A 16,474-nucleotide genomic window follows, 5' to 3' on the forward strand; every position below is an offset into this window, starting at 1 on the left:
CACTGTCCCATACGCCAAGTGTGAAATAATGCAACCTTTTGAGTCTAAGCTGAATCATGGAGATGACTCCCGCAAATGCTCAGAATGCAAGCGAAGGAAGAAATGAAGTTGTGGTGGGTATAATGCGGCAGACAAGGCGTCTACTGCTTGACTTCGTAGGAGCGGCGGAACATGCCGTCGACGCCGGTGAGGTAGTAGGTGCCGGGAACGATGGTGTCAACGCTTCCCTTGGGGGTGAAGTCCTTCTGGAGGTGAGCCTGCTCACGGAGGTTGCACATCTAGTAGAAATGTTAGCGGTTTGTGCTGTGGCATTCTAGATCTCAAGGACTTACCTCGTCGTAAACCTCAGGGGCGACTACACGCCTCTTCTCGAGACGGTTTTGGATGTCGAGCTGCTTAGCAATGTTCTCGGTGCTACCCTTGACGGTGAAGGAGAACAGAGACGAGGCCAGACCACTTCCGTAGCTGAACATACCAATGCGCTTGCCCTCGAGGTCCTGGCTGCTGATGTTGGCGAGCAAGCTGCACAAGCTACCGTAGACACTGCCGCAGTACATGTTACCGCACTGGGTTGGGACCTGGATGCTGGGCTGGACGCGAGACGCGTAGCGCTTCTTAGCGAGACCCATGAAGGTCTTCTCTACGGTCTTGTCGCTGACAGAGGTGGCGTAGTCCATGTCGCGAAGCTCAGCGGGAACCTCGGCGAAGATGGGGTTGGAGGGGTTGGCGAGGTAGTCGTTGTAGAGCAGACGCGCGTACGACTTGGCGACGAGCTTGCAGGTAGGTGCGTGGAAGGCCATGTAGTCGAAGCGGTCGAGAGCAGTCTCGAGCTCGCTGCTGCCATTCACACCGTTTCCATTTTGTTGCGACTTGAGGGTCTTCTCGCGCTCGTTGTAGGCCTTGTAGCAGGCGTCGACAGCCTCGGTGTAGCAGCGGACGGAGAAGTGGCCGTCGACGACGGGGTACTCGCTGGTGAAGTCGGGCTTGTAGAAGTCGTAGGCGTGCCTGATGTAGGAACCACGCTGGCCAGCGTCCATGACTATGGGCGCGTTGGGGCCAATGAGCATGGCGACACATCCAGCGCCACCAGTCGGGCGGGCGTTGCCCTTCTTGTACAGCGCAATGTCTCCAGCGACCACGACGGCGTCACGGCCGTCCCAGGCCGACGACTCCATCCAGTTGACGGAGTTGAAGAGGGCGTTGGTTCCTCCGTAGCAGGCGTTGACAGTGTCAACACCCTCGATGTTGTAGTTGCCAGACTCCTCGAAGAGCTGCATGAGCACAGACTTGACCGACTTGGACTTGTCGAGCAGCGTCTCGGTGCCGACTTCGAGGCGGCCAATGCTCTTGGGGTCGACATTGTACTTCTTGAAGAGCGAGGTGACGGTGGTCAGGGCGAGCGAGTAGATGTCTGGGTGGAGCACCTGTCAGTTCCTCTTCTGGGTACACGGGGTCGCGCGAGCAGAAAATCTTGGACTCACCCTCACGGTCGTCGCAGAAGGACATCTTGGTCTGGCCGAGGCCGATGGTGTATTTGCCCTGGGAGACGCCATCGAACTTCTCAAGCTCGGCCTGGTCAACGCACTGTGGGCAAGTTGTTAGTGCGTGTTGGTGTAGAGGGCGTAGTCGCAGCGGGCGCATGTGCATTGGGACGGCGACACCGCCCACGGCAGCAACAACGTACCTGGCTGGGGAAGTAAAGCTCAATGGCCTTGATACCGATGTTGGAGGGACGAGCAGCCATGTTTGCAGGAGTGTATAGTGTTGTGTGAGGAGCAGGAAGGGAGTGCGTTGGCGAGGGAGGGGAGTTCACCGCCTTAAGTACTTGACGAGTAAATCCTACGCGACAATGGCAAGGTGCAGTTTAGTAGCGGCAATCAGTTTCGTGGCAATGCTAGCACGCCGTGGGTACAGGGCTCCAAAGGGGACAAGTAACGGGTTTTGTGCAGACCTAGCACTCAACAATCCTAACAGCGGCCCACGCGCTCCCAGTGTTGTGTCTGCTAGTCCCTGAGATTTTCGGTACATTCTTCTCGGGGCATTCAGGGTCTGGCTGCGAGGCCGGCGGCATGGCGGGGCATTCGTCTGGCGAAAAAGAAACGCCTGCATGCCGCCTTGCTCGCTTCGTCCCAGCTGCATGCTCTGCGAACGTATATCTTCACTTCACTTCATCGCGCCCCCAGCATCGTGAGTTGGCCCTTTTCCACCGGGCGGAGGACGTACGCCCTCGACGACCTATCGCCGTGCTCCTTGGCATGCAGGGATTTACTAGCTAGTCAGGAACCATCAGCCCATCACAACAAGTCCCCCCTAGCAACCTCATCCGCGATACTCGACAAAGACGGCTACCTACCTCCAGCCAGAACACAGCCTCCACAGCGTGCGTAATGCCGCGTCACGATGCTGCGGTATCTATGTTGGATGAGGGATTGTAAGCTACCTGATAACATCGGACGAGAAGGCCGTCATTGCTTTGGACCCGAGTTGCCCATTGTGCTGAGGGCATCACACATCCTCAGTAGGGCTCGGCCGAAAATGAGGGCATTCGCGTTTAGCCAGGCTGCTGCCTAGATTCCCGCGGTCGCTATCTACGACCTACTTGGTGGGCGGGATGATTTTGATAGGTAGTAATCCACCGAGATCACTTGGCTTCTTCTATGGAAGGTGGTATCGTAAACGCATATAAACTCTAAGTTCAGCTTGCAGTCGTGTTCTCAGACGATCAATGACAAAAAGCAGTTCAGGAGCATCCCAAGTCGGATAAGGGATGTCAAGCACGGCCCAGACTTCAACTGACGAATGGAATCGATGCAAGTATCCGGGAGTGGCGTTAGGATGAGAACAACTGACGTTATAGGTACGTCTTTTCGGGTGAATTGATATCCCCATAGCCGCATGTTGGAGCCCAGGCTGAACCTTGGACTGCAGCGGGCGAACAGGCTGGGCCATCCTAGGCATTCCTCGCCGTTATTGTCATGGCCCTAAGGTTGACATGGGCTCCCCGATGCAGAGCACAAGTACATAAGTACCATGTGCCCGGTCCGCTTTTCAACTTTATTATCCAGAAGGTCGTGTGGTGATAGGGCATCAACTCCACTATCCAAAGCCTCTTCCCAGGGGCAGGGTCGACGTCACTGACGATCAGTGCGAGAGCACAGGACCTGAGCAGCTCTGAGCAGAAAGATGATACTGCAACAATCGCTACCTTCATCGCCTGTCACAACGAGTCCCATATTGTCAATACGTATTGCAGTTCGGGAAGCTATGCAGAACCAAATGTCCACCGCCATGTCGATGTCGCGGACCAGATGACAGCCTCAACCACGATCCCGGATGCACCATGTCATAGTCGGGCACCATGCCTAATAGCTGTTTTAAATATGTTCTGTCTGATCAGAAAGAAGCACTTTGCCCGACGGTAGGGAAGATGGGCCCGGGCCAATCGACTGTTGGCATATCGTAGAGCCTGCGATCCCGTGCATGACGCTGAGTGCACGTGAATATGATGCAGAAAGGCGGCAGAGCACATGAGGTAAGGCCAGGTCGTCCTAATGTAGCTCTATATTAATGCGAGAGGGGTGAAAATGAACTCGCAGCGACTCAAGAACGACGGGAGGAAATCAAGCGCAGAAGGTGCAGGTACATAGCAGAAACTAAAGTGCACATGTCAGAAGCTTGATGAGTTGGTCAGAGAGCCGAAGGATGCGATGTCGAAGGGGTGCTTATCGATGTTCAGGCTTGGGTGTTCGCCCGTGCGCCGTTTAGTGGCGCCAGCGTCTCAGGACAACCTCTGCCAAACCTGATACACCCTCACTCCGCTACCAACGACACGACACGACACACGCCAATTCTCGCCACACTCGCTACCAGCGCGACGCTCATCGCTACCGATCGCGCACTACCTCGATTATTTCTTTGACGACACGCCTGCTTTGCCATCGGGGAGGACTGTAAGGGGGACCAGGAAGGGCCTTTGGGGCTCAGGGACCGTTCGGCGTCATGGACCGACGCAGCAGCGACAACAACGAAGCACCGCGCCAGCCGAGCAACCCCGATGTCTTTGACGACGACTACGAAGTCGACCCCGACGAGGATGATTTCATGCCCTCCGTCTCGGATGGCTTCCGACCAGCCAACGCGAGCCAGCCCTGGCAGGGCGACCGCCAAAATCACGACCGGATAGACGCGCTGCAACGACAACCATCGACATCGAAGGCGCCCGAGAATCACCAGAGCGACCTGCGAAGGACGGCAACGCGAAACAGCACGGCCAAGGTGCGGGATTCGATGACGCAAGACGGTGGCCGACCGCCCCTCAACCGAGGGCCCAGCCACCACAGGCCCCTTGGACATCGCGACTCTGTGAGCTCTGCGGGATCCTTTGCGACGACGAGCAATTCCGAGAACCCGTTCGAGACGGGCCCGAGCCACCCATATGGCATGTACCCGCAGCTATCAATGGCACGGCCACTCAGCGTAGCAACGAGCTCTACAGAACGCCAACCACATCGATCAATGTCACTGCAGCGGCCGACACATCCCTATGCCATGTACTCGCAAAGCGGCATTGTCGACGAAGAGTCACCAGACGAGCCAGCCCAGCCACCTCCACCTCAGGTCCAGTCGACTATTCCCGTGGGATTCCCGGGCCTGAACAATGGTTACCACAGAGTGCTTGGGCCGGATGGCGAGGAGCAGGATATTATCGGACCCGACGGACACACCGAGCAGCTGCCACCGTACTCGAGATATCCAGAGGAAGGACCCACCAAGGCTTCTTTGGCAGCCGAGGCGAGCGCGTCGTCGCGTGTCATACCCGCGCCCGTCCAAGTTGACGCAGAGGATCCTTTCAACACACCCGCATCACCAGTCTCGCCGCTGAGCACTACCTCGTTCTCGCCACCCCCTCTACCTGCCGTTCCTTTACTCCCGTCCGTCACACCCGCCCGGTTGCCACCCCAGAGACCGGAAACCCAAACCGGCAATCTTGCGGCTACCAACTCTGCCGCTACACAAAGCAGTACCGTACCAGCAGAACCCTCTGACTCGTCCTCTGCATCTCTACTGGCGTCTGAGAACCACTTCTCGGAGAAGGCGGAGCCAGTCGAAGGCAAGGTCAGCTGGCGTAAGAGGAAACTATGGGGAAGGGTGCCTATGGGCGTCGCGCTTGTGGTTCTTGTCCTTATACTAGTATTCTCTGTCGCCCTCGGAGCAGCCATTGGTACCTTTGCTGCCAAGAAACACAATGATGATGACGACCAGAATGAAAATGGCAGCCCTCATGAGGAAGCGTAAGTGTTCACGATCCATCAACGAAAACATCTACTAACTCTCGCTAGACAACCGCAGGTTACGGGTCAAAATGGATCGCTTTTCGACGCCGTTCCCATCTCAACACCGTCTGGCCTCTTGCCGCTACCAACAGGATCCTTCGCCCTTCCTCTGGGCTTACCGCAATACGGACAGTCGGGATGCTTAACACAAGCAAATCAGTATTCTGCATGGTCATGCAGGATGACTTTCGCTCCGCTCGTCATAACTGTCAATGATACCGTCATTGGTGGTGAGATTCAACAAGTTGCGTCCATGGGTAGCGGGCCTTCGGTGCCGTCGAACTCTATACTATATGGCCTTCAGACTCCTGTGCTTGATACTAAGCCGATGGAGTTGGTACTTGATTTGGATTTCAAAGCCTACGGTCCAGCCTATCATTTTTCTGCTCGATACGATAAGCTAGTCATCTTGTCACCCACCGAGCTCAGTACCGGGTCAGGACTCTCAAAACGACAAGATGAGAAATACAGACAGCGCTTCAAGGTTCAACCTGGTGATACGCCCTGGTATTGCTATTGGAACGAGACATACATCGAAGGCTACATCTACGCTGACGACAACTCGACGGCAGCCACATTTACCTCGTTCCCTACCCAATGGCCCACGCCTACACCCACGCCCGACCCAACCGACGATGCGGCTGTAAATGTTGCTGTCGCTGTGCCGACTGAGAGTAGTGTCTCTACCAGCTCTACACAAACTACTACCGCGTCTCCAACGAATTCCCCTGTCAACCTGGCCGCCCCGTCACCCGTTCGCGCTCGAGATTCCGAGTCAGATGCTTCTTCAGCCCCTCGCATGGCACCTTATCCCCGGATCGTCAAGATAGAAGAACGCCGGCTCCCTGGGGCGTCACAACCATACTGTCAACAGATGCTCATGCTCGATAACGGCGAGATAGTAACATCACCTAGCCCGAACGACAGCCCAATCAGAATATGGCTACAAGAGTCAGATCCCAGCTACGAAGAGTACTTTGCCGCTCAACCTTCGCAAACCATCACATTTGACAGGAAGAGCAAGCGCGAGAACCTTGTTGATCTTCAACGCCGCGTGGACCCTGATGATGCTTGTCACTGTCAATGGATGTTCAAGTAAAGGACGGACCTGGTTTAGAGCGCTTCTTTTCTTCTTGCAACGATGTCACAGCATGATTGTCAATCTCCTTTCTTCTCCACACGGGTATTGGGTCCATTTCGCCTGTTTGGTGTTCCACGGCGTTTTGTTGATACTGACTCACGAGTCTCTACGCATCACTGGCATATTTCGGCTTCTTTTTTACTCATCTCTTTTTGTCTAGTCAAACATGTAGCATGCTATGTTTATAGCTTTCGCATTTCTGTATCGTCTCTGGGACGGAAAGTAGGTCTTTGTTTTGGGGGCTACACTGGCGCATATTGTCGCGGCGCTGCTTCTGTATATATTGCCATGGGGGAGTTCAGAACCGCGAGTACAAATTTCGCGTGAGTTCATTATTGGAAAGGGATAGATAGAAGAACAACATTAGTTATATTGTAAAGGTGTCTATTGGTGCTGATGCTGTGATGCTCATACTGGTTTAACAAGCGAACGTCAACCACACCATGAATGCCGTCTAAATGCGTAATCTATTCTATACAATCTAGTTTCTCTGCGACCCAACAAAAGAAGTTCGCAATCATGCCTCCGGCCCCCTCTCAAAAACCTTAACCCCAAACTTCCACACCTCATCCACAACAAACCTCTTCTCCCCACCCTCATTCTCTTTCAAATCCAACACGCACAAATCCGCATCAGCACCCTCATCCAAACAGCCCTTCACGCCCTCCAACCCCAACATCCTCGCCGGCGTCTCCGTAACCGCCCTCAGCGCCTCCGGCACCGTACTACCCGTCCAATTCAAAAAGTTACTAACGCAATCCACAAGCTGAATGCTACTCCCCGCAATCTTCCCATTCTCCTCAAGCGTAAGAAGGGGACCTTGTTTAACAATCTTGGACCCGTTCGTCCACTCATACGTCCCATCCGGCATACCCGCCAACCTCATCGCATCCGTCACCAGCACCAGCCCATCTGGATGCGCGTTCCACGCTATCTTTATAGACGTGGGATGCAGGTGTATGCCATCCGCAATGATCCCGAAATAGGGTTTGTTGATTGAGGAGGAGGGCGTGCCCAGCAAGCCGAAGATACCAGGGTTACGGTGGTGGAGGGGCCGCATGGCGTTGAAGAGGTGCGTTATCATACTGCATCCTGCTTTTATTGCGGATTTCGCTTCTTCGTACGTGGCTTCTGAGTGCCCGATTGAGACGCGGATGCCGGCGCTGGTTAGGGATGGGATGCTTGATAGTGCGCCGGGGAGTTCGGGGGCGAGGGTGATTAGGGAGATGGGGGAGGGGGAGGTGAGGTTCGAGGCCCCGTAGCAGGATTCTAGGCTGCTGATGGAGTCATCTGGGGTGCGTAGGACGGAGGTGTTGTGGATGCCGTTTTTGGTGGTGGAGAGAAACGGGCCTTCGCAGTGGGCGCCCAGGGATTCTGATCCGAGCGTTGCGTCGCGCGTTGTGCCTGAGGGGCCGAGGAAAGGGAGGGCGGTTTGGTAGACTGAAGGGAGTTGGGATGTCAGGGTTGGTAGGTAGGATGTTACGCCTGTTGCTACCAAACTCCGGTTTACACGCGAGACGCCTTTGGCGTAGGCTGATGCGCCGCCTTCGCGGTCTGAGGGGATTACGGAGAAGTCGAAGCCGTACGCGCCGTTTAGTTGCGTGTCGATGAGGCCGGGGGAGAGGATGCGGCCACCTGGCGTGCGAAATCAGTATGTATCACACGTGTATTCCGTACAGGCAAAGCTAACCTAAGTCGACGATTTGCTCTGGAGCGGCACGATATGAGTACAGGATTTCTTGGCCGTTCAGGATCTTTCCGGTGGCGGAACTGATCCAGAGATCTTGGGGGACTAGGGCGTTGTTTTTTACGAGGAGGCAGTTTGTGAACTTTATCACGCCTGATGAGTCCTCTCGTATGGGGGAGTCGGGGATTGGCACGATTGAAGGCATCGTGGGTCGTGTCAAGAGGACCAATGAATGAGGGAAGCTTGCCAAGTATAATGATAGAAGTATAGAGATGTGATTCAGAAATGATAATGATAGGATGGGTTGGATGGTTGGTACTGCGCAGGCGCGACTCAACAACCGTTGCAAAGGATCTGTCGTCTACCTACTACTTCTATCGCAACTGCCTACCTACGCTCATCTTCCTACGATGATGCCATTGAGTCATCACTTGCGGGCAAACTTGCCTTCCATGGCCGGTATCGTTGCCGTGGAGCGCACGCTGTAAGACTGCGCAAGGTGACTGGATGTGGATTCCGACGTCGTGAGATCGAGGTAACACAGCGATGATCACATTCCGCCGAAGAAACCTGATGGATTGCGGTTGCATGTGAGGTGGCATCAGAGTGGATGTCGCTGATAGCAGAGGGACGAGGATGGTGTAACGACGGACGGGGGTGCATGCTTCTAGCGCCTCGCTAATCACGTACCCCAGCCGCGAACAGCGTGAATGCTACGGTGCCATCCTCCCCATCTCCCATCCACCATTACCGATCTGCGAGTCACGCCGGCGGAGTCTTGGTGCCCACCCGGAAATCCCACGTCGCATCCACAAACTTCATTGCGACGCGACGCGACCGGCGCTGTCATTATGAGCAAGGTCGAAACCATGGACCCTGTCTGGGATGACCTCGATAGGTGAGCTTCGCGTCGGGCGCATTTCCTCCCCTCAGGCTTCCTGAGGTTTGCGCAATGTGACCACAGGTCAGGCTAACTTGCCCGTGATGCAGGACTATGGTGGGTCGCTTCCGCCCATGCTGCGACTGGATTCGCTGACAAAGGTGCTGTAGGGCCAACTGTTCATGATGGGCTTCGATGGCACCTCGGTCACTCCTCACATTCGTACCCTGATCGAGGAACATCATGTTGGCTCCATACTACTTACTGCCAAGAATTGCAAATGTTGGTAATCCACCTTTTTCGGTCTGTCACTGTCAGGCTGACCTGTCATAGCCGCCGAAGATACTACTGCGCTTATCTACGAGCTCCAGAAGATTGCCCACGATGCTGGACACCCTGTTCCGCTGGCCATCGGCATCGACCAGGAGAATGGCGGCGTCAACAGTCTGTTCGATGACATCTACATCCGCCAGTATCCTAGTAACATGGGAATGGCAGCAACCGGCTCCACGGACCTAGCCTTTGAAGTCGCTAAGTCGACCGCACAGGAGATTGCTGCATGTGGCATCAACTGGATCTTCGGGCCATGTCTGGACGTACTCACGAATGCGCGCAATCAGCCCCTTGGAGTACGGACGGCTGGCGATGATCCTCAGGAGGTGTCCGCCTTTGGATGCGCCTTTATGGCAGGCTACAAGGACGCTGGCGTGGTGACTTTGGGGAAGCACTTCCCTTCGTACGGCAATCTGGAGTTTCTGGGCTCAACACTTGACGTGCCGATCATCACAGAGTCGCTAGAACAGCTGAGTCTAAGCGCTTTGGTTCCGTTCAAGAAGGCCATCGAAAGAGGTCTTGATTCCATGATGGTTGGTGGTTGCGCCATGTCATCGGCGGGACTCAACGCGATGCACGCTTGTCTGTCGGAACAAGTTGTCGACGACCTTCTTCGGAAAGATCTCAAATTCGACGGTGTAGTTGTTTCCGAGTGTCTAGAAATGGATGCTCTCAGTCACAACATCGGTGTAGGCGGCGGCACGGTCATGGCAGTTAACGCAGGCTGCGACGTAGTCCTCCTATGCCGGTCGTTCTCACTCCAACAAGAAGGGCTGAAGGGCCTCAAGACCGGCATAGAAAGCGAAATGGTCTCGAAGGAACGTATCTTCAACTCACTCAGACGTGTGCTGGCGATGAAGAAGAAGTGCACATCCTGGGAAAAGGCATTAAACCCGCCAGGCATCAACTACCTGGAAAAGCTACAGCCATCGCATACCGCACTGTCAACGAAAGCGTACAACAGCTCCATCACAGTCGTACGCGACAAGAACAGGCTTCTGCCACTGACTAACATACTCGAAAGTGAGGAGGAGCTTCTCCTACTGACACCATTAGTGAAGCCGTTGGCGGCATCCGCTGCATCACGAGCGATATCCGACGCTGCTAATGGGGCAGCGGGCCACTCACCCGAGCCAGCTGCTTGGGACCGGAGTTCTTCAGTCATGAGCGGAGAAAGAGTCTTCAAAGAACTAGGTCGTTCTCTTGCTAGACAGCGTAACGGACGACTGCTTCACACATCGTACACTGCGAACGGTGTCCGTCCAGTTCATGAAAATCTCATCAATCGTGCGAGTGCTATTATTGTCCTTACGGCTGACGCAAACCGCAACCTGTATCAGCACGGATTCACAAAGCATGTCTCAATGATTTGCAATATGCAGTACACGACTGGTGGAGAGAGGCGTGAGAAACCACTCATTGTGGTCGCAGTCTCCTCACCGTACGACTTCGCAATGGACAACACCATCGGGACTTATATATGTAAGTAACGTCTGCATACCCGCTGATGTCAGACAAGCTAATTTCGTCAGGCACGTATGACTTCACAGAGACTGCTCTCAACTCCCTGGTCAGGGTGCTCTATGGCGAATTATCTCCCTCTGGAACGCTACCGGGAACCATCAGCAAAAGCCAAAAGCTCCACCCATCCAAACAACATTGGCTTGTCGAAATCTTTAATGAAGAACGAGACAGCAATGCTCTGGATACATTGGTTGCAGCTGTCGCAGAGGAAACGGCGCCAAACCAGCGGTCGGAGATGTCGAGCGCAACTTCAACCTCATTCATTTTGCATCACCCAGAGGTGGAGGAGTCGCACTTTGTCGTTAGAAACAGCAGCACACAAGCTCTGTACGGCTTCTGCTCAACATACTTCTTCAAGGCTACGGGCACTGGTGTAATAGGAGCTTTGTTCGTCGACCCAGCAAGGAGAAAGCTCTCCATTGGTCATTCCCTACACAACCGGGCTATTCGCACGCTACTCCAGAAAGAAGGTATCAAGAGATTCCAGCTTGGATCACGCCTGCCAAGTATGTATCTTGGAATCCCAACCGGACACGGAAACGAGCGGAAACGGCTCCGATCATGGTTTGCACAGCTAGGCTGGGGTGCTGCACTTTCCCGTCCTGTCTGCAACATGGTAGCACGCAATCTGCAGACGTGGAATCCACCGCCTGGCATGGCGAAGAGTCTAGCGAGCGCAGGCGCACAGTTTGATCTTGTGTACGGGTGGGACTATGCGGGACCGATACTCGACCATATCAAGACGAGCAACCGCCAGGGTCTAGCAGAGGTGTACAAACTTGCGCTTACGGACCCGACGGCTTGTGGCATCATCCGAGCCAAGCGACCAGAAGACGGTGCGTTGGTGGGCACTGTCGTGCTATACAACAACCACTCACGACTTGCCGAATACATACCCCCACTGAAGGACCTGAACGAGGCGGCTGGAGGCATCTCTTCGCCCGTCATATCACCTGGTGTAGGAGAATACTCGACACTACTGCAGGGGCTGATCCTACTCGGCATGCGACAGATCAAGCAGCTGGGATGCAATGCATGCTTGCTCGACTATGTAAGTAGCCGTTTAATGCTGGTCACGACAAGGTACTAACGCAAGTAGATGGACGGTGACGGCAACTTCGACGGCTTCTCGGCAATGGGCTTCGATGTCATGCACAACTTTGAGGAAGTCAGCTGTGATGCTGCGACCTGGACTATGATCCCGCCTGCTTGATTGCTCGGTACCTCTGCCAGATACTCATGTTCCTGGCTACTTCGGTTAATAATGTTTTGGTCGGTGTTTGGGGGTTATTTTGGGTGCGTGTGCTAGTTGCTTTTTGCTCTCCGGGACTGACTGGCATCCCATTGGTTACTTGTATCGCTCGTACCATGATCTGATGTCATACCATGCAAGCACCCTTCAGGTCGTGGGCCGTATGTACTCGGATCGGATGGTTTTCTCAAAGGGTCCGTCGGCGTTTCCGTGTACCTCGTGCTTGTCCTGCATGCATACCGCAGGATCGTAATCCCAACCATTACACCCAAAGATCAGCGGTCTCTCATGCTGCAGCCCGTGGTTCTTGATGTTTGCAGAATTAGCTCTGCCGTCTGATTCAGTCTCACGGTCGCTGGAGGCCTCGAAGGAGCTGCCCTTCCGACGCGCTCACTCGGCTGATCCCGCCCTGTCGCAAGGCGATCAGCGAGCTTTGGCCTGGTAGAGCTGCTGCGCCTCTCCGCTATCGAATCGATAGGCATGGCAGATTTCGATAGACAAGCATAGAACGCAGACACAGATGTCCTCCCGTATAGGCGACGTCGGATTAGAGGTGCTTGAGGCTTTCAGGGTTATTTTTACAGCTGAAGAGCGGGTCCATAGCTAGAGTAGGAGACGCCACTGGAGGGGATGGCGTAGGATGATCACCGTTCGGCTTGACCCTTCGAGAAGCCCTACCGAAGGCGTCAGCGTGCCAGCGCTCTGTGTCTCGTGGATCATAGCAAAGATATACAAAGTGTGCCTGGGAATCTCTGGCATCGTGGCCTGGGGTAGTCAAGCTTATCCTTCCCGTCAAAATCCCCTACCGAGCCCCACAGCAGACGGGACCCTTTGTGCAGCGCGCCTATCCGACCGTGGCCGTCAGCGCATGTGATGCAGATGCACTGTCGCACAACCTCAGCAAGACAGCTACGAAGGCCATCGCTTGGTCTTGTTCCCGCGAGCCACCGCTCCAAGCCCTGCTGTGCGGTCTAGTCCGGTGTCGCTCCTCGCTGTACAGTGCCAGCGCGCACGCAGTCTCGTCCCCCATCTTCTCCGCTCGCTCGCCTTGCCGCATCTCTCCACCTCGACAACCCCAGAGCCCCAAGCGTTCCCGATTCACCACCACCACCCGCCGACTGCTACTCCCACGTGCCTGCCACTGCACCCTCGGTCGCGCCTTCCTCGTCGCCGCACCATAGCTATTGTTGCGCGCATGCGCCGATTCGGAAGCGACCTCTTCCTCGACCCGGGCCAGGCTGCACCAAGCCATGGAGCACTTCAACACCAACACCATGTCGTACATACCGCTCCAGACCGTCACCGGCCCCGACCAGCAGATGGCTATGCCGCTGCCGCTCCAGTATGACCAGCGCTCCAACTTCGACGCCGAGACCTTCATTGGGTAGGTGCAGTGCGCGACACCTGCCTGACAGCTACTGACATGTTTGCGCAGAAGCGAGGACGCCTACTCGACATACCACCTCCAGCAGATGCCCCCGCAGCTCAAGCGCTACCCCAGCACATACGAAGACCCCTTCTCCGACGTCCAGAGCGGCTACGAACAGTCGATACACCCGCACGATCAGAATGGCGTGCCTGAGAGTCCCAGCATCGAGAGCAACAACAAGCTCCTCAGCTTCTCGCTACCCGTCGTACCGTATACCATCCTCACGTATGCCATGCAAAGGGTGTCAATATCCATGTCGGCACAACTGCACGGCATGTTCTTTCTGGCCGAATCGCCCTGGGCAACCGCGGCCGATGTACAGGCGCCGTCAGAATTGACTTGCTATAGGAGGAACCTCTTCCAGATCACTGGCACTATCACGATTCCCCGGAGTCTGCAATTCCTCATGACCGACCAAGGCGACCAGATACCGATTCTTGGCCAGGAACTCACCATATCCGCAACCGAGTCACTCGAGGGCAATCCCGTAAAGATAATATCGGTCCCGTGGAAGACGCCGGCCACGGGTAGCACATCCACCGAAGACAAAACTGAGAAGGAGCCACCGACATACCCACTCGATCTGTCGACCGGGCAGGACATGGACTCGGAGTATGTTAGTTTCCCTATAAGTTGGAAGCGACTGCAGTTCCGGATAGCGACTGCAAACAATGGGAGGAGGAAGGAGCTACAACAGCACTTTGTTGTGCGATTGAAGGTGATAGCAACTCTCGCTAGTGGTGTCAAAGTACCAATATGCGAAGTACACTCTGGTGCAATTATCGTGCGAGGAAGAAGCCCGCGCAACTTCCAGGCCCGCAAGGACCTGCCCATCAGTGGCGGTTCAACAGCACGCAAAGTGCACACTCCGCAGCAACCCAGCAGAACGCCAACTGGCGACACGAACCAGAATACACCGAAGCAAACACCCAACCCACCTGCGACATCGTCCAAGCCCATGGACTTACTCCAGATGCCATTTGAGTTCACTGCAAACGAAATGCCGCCCTCTCCAGACTTTGACTGGAAGATACCAGCAGGCGCCATGACAGCGATACCTCCCGATCCGCCTTCATCCCAACTCCAACACGCCACACCCTACGCCCAATCGACACCCGAGATCTCACGAAGCGTGCCCCCGCATCGCGCATCTATAGCCCCCGTCACCCTCTCCCTCACCGATGACGAGCCTCAAAAAGCACCGTCACCCAACGACCACCAAAGAAAACGCGCGACACCTATGCGACCCCCGTCCTTTTCAATCGGCATCATCAATAGTCCGGATGAGAGTGCTGATCTGCTCTACGAATACTTCCCGCTTGGTCTGGATGACTGGATGCCGCCTGTTGATGCTGTGTATCGTCCGCATGTTGTTCATCATATCACGCCCTTTCCGCAGGACTCCAAGGCAGATGCAGGGAAGAGTCGGTCGAAGAGGTACTTTTCGGATGCCTGGGGTTGAGGGTTGGTGTTGTAGGTTCTTTTTCTTTGTTATGATACCCTTTGCGTTGATTCGTTTGGATCATTTTGTAATACTTTTATGAGGAAAAGAATGGCAGTTGGTATAAAGAGTTATTTCCAGATACGGAAGAGTCTTTGGTTGGGAACTTGGGGACATTGAATAAGAGAAGGCAGGTATAAAGCTGGACGTACACCTGCGCTATGGACTGGGCGTTCACCTTACCATCATGGCACTCCGTGATTGATATTTGTATTATGCTGTGCCGTCATGACAGGGTGAATGCACAGTCCGTGGCACGACATCTTTTAGCCTACCGTCACATCTCTTGGGGCTCTATACGACGGCGATACTTACCTCTTCTCGGCACGTTATTACTATACCATTCTGTTCTCATGTCACATTACTCCCAACTGTATCCATATCCACGTATTCATCAAACATCTCCTGATATTCACTCGGCCTTTCATCTCTCGCGACACTTTCCCACTGGCGCAACGTCACTTCGTACATGTTGCCTCCCTGTCACGGCATCCGTGTCGCTTACTCACTATGAGCAGACACGATACACAACATCCACACCGCAGAAATGTAACGATAGCAACCCCCATCAGCACATCGTCAGCGATCGGCGAGGTAGTAGACTACAACCTTCCCTATCGAAGAAACATGACATCTACATGGCATATGTCACATCGCATCGCACCCACAACCCCAGATCTACCGACCTCGCCGACGTAGTCGTAGTTACAGACATGTATTAGCACCGCGCACTGCAACGCCACCGTTACCGTTACCATACCTACAAGTCTACTGCAACTTACCACTCTACGCGCGTCCACACCTTATTGTCGCCGACGTCGTCTTGCGTCGTGCCGCACCGTGATATCACCGAGGCTTGGTTTTCGACCGAGTTCGGGGTTGATCGTTGACATTGACGTTGGCGTTGACGTTGGTGTTGGGGTAAGGATTGGAGTAGGATTGGGGTGAGGGGTGTGGAGGAGTGGAGGAGTGTAACAGTAGCATTACATTGCATATGCCAATCCCCATTACCAACTTTACTACCACTACCATCGTTATCAGTGGATGAAATAAGATGCGTCTTCCGACCGGCCGAACATGTACCGTGAGAAATGCCGAATAAGATACAATCCCGAGACTTCCGTGAGAGGCGGGATGTTATGCGATAGATAGATGGCGTTTATCACGATGTAGCATTCGGGATACAAGACTGAATCGATAAAGACTGAATTGATAGCGCATGCCACCATATACTCCCTTGCCCTCAAAAAGGGTAACAACTAGCAACCTCGGGAAGTGGGTCCACCATCCTTCTGAACTATTGCGCAATTTCACAGTTTGCAGATTTCGCAGTAACGCGTACCCACCACGTGGGCTTATCGTATCTCATTACCCTGACTTCCCACTACTGTACC

At 54.5% G+C, this 16,474-nt stretch overlaps 5 protein-coding genes across 5 annotated transcripts; 3 read left to right on the forward strand and 2 right to left on the reverse strand.

Moving 5' to 3' along the window:
- Positions 1 to 140: 140 nt before the first annotated feature.
- Positions 141 to 1,744, reverse strand: ERG13 (3-hydroxy-3-methylglutaryl coenzyme A synthase; the record flags this gene model as incomplete). The annotated part of the gene is made up of 4 exons (XM_049379409.1): positions 141 to 278; positions 333 to 1,411; positions 1,482 to 1,584; positions 1,685 to 1,744. 4 exons carry the CDS (start codon positions 1,742 to 1,744, stop codon positions 141 to 143), a joined length of 1,380 nt encoding a protein of 459 aa, XP_049230983.1.
- A 2,255-nt stretch (positions 1,745 to 3,999) lies between these two features.
- J4E87_007817 (uncharacterized protein) lies at positions 4,000 to 6,432 on the forward strand (the record flags this gene model as incomplete). Its single annotated transcript, XM_049379410.1, has 2 exons — positions 4,000 to 5,291; positions 5,340 to 6,432. 2 exons carry the CDS (start codon positions 4,000 to 4,002, stop codon positions 6,430 to 6,432), a joined length of 2,385 nt encoding a protein of 794 aa, XP_049230984.1.
- Positions 6,433 to 6,991: 559 nt separating this feature from the next.
- Positions 6,992 to 8,366, reverse strand: J4E87_007818 (uncharacterized protein; the record flags this gene model as incomplete). The annotated part of the gene is made up of 2 exons (XM_049379411.1): positions 6,992 to 8,109; positions 8,165 to 8,366. 2 exons carry the CDS (start codon positions 8,364 to 8,366, stop codon positions 6,992 to 6,994), a joined length of 1,320 nt encoding a protein of 439 aa, XP_049230985.1.
- Positions 8,367 to 9,012: 646 nt separating this feature from the next.
- On the forward strand, positions 9,013 to 12,111 carry J4E87_007819 (uncharacterized protein; the record flags this gene model as incomplete). Its single annotated transcript, XM_049379412.1, has 6 exons — positions 9,013 to 9,059; positions 9,152 to 9,158; positions 9,212 to 9,323; positions 9,375 to 10,856; positions 10,907 to 11,949; positions 11,998 to 12,111. The coding sequence occupies 6 exons, from the start codon at positions 9,013 to 9,015 to the stop codon at positions 12,109 to 12,111; spliced, it is 2,805 nt and encodes a 934-aa protein (XP_049230986.1).
- A 1,313-nt stretch (positions 12,112 to 13,424) lies between these two features.
- J4E87_007820 (uncharacterized protein) lies at positions 13,425 to 15,041 on the forward strand (the record flags this gene model as incomplete). Its single annotated transcript, XM_049379413.1, has 2 exons — positions 13,425 to 13,534; positions 13,586 to 15,041. 2 exons carry the CDS (start codon positions 13,425 to 13,427, stop codon positions 15,039 to 15,041), a joined length of 1,566 nt encoding a protein of 521 aa, XP_049230987.1.
- Between the last annotated feature and the right edge of the window lie 1,433 nt (positions 15,042 to 16,474).

The sequence above is a fragment of the Alternaria ethzedia genome (assembly GCF_023757985.1).
Source record: "Alternaria ethzedia strain BMP 0044 chromosome Unknown scaffold_22, whole genome shotgun sequence".
NCBI classification, from domain to species: domain Eukaryota; kingdom Fungi; phylum Ascomycota; class Dothideomycetes; order Pleosporales; family Pleosporaceae; genus Alternaria; species Alternaria ethzedia.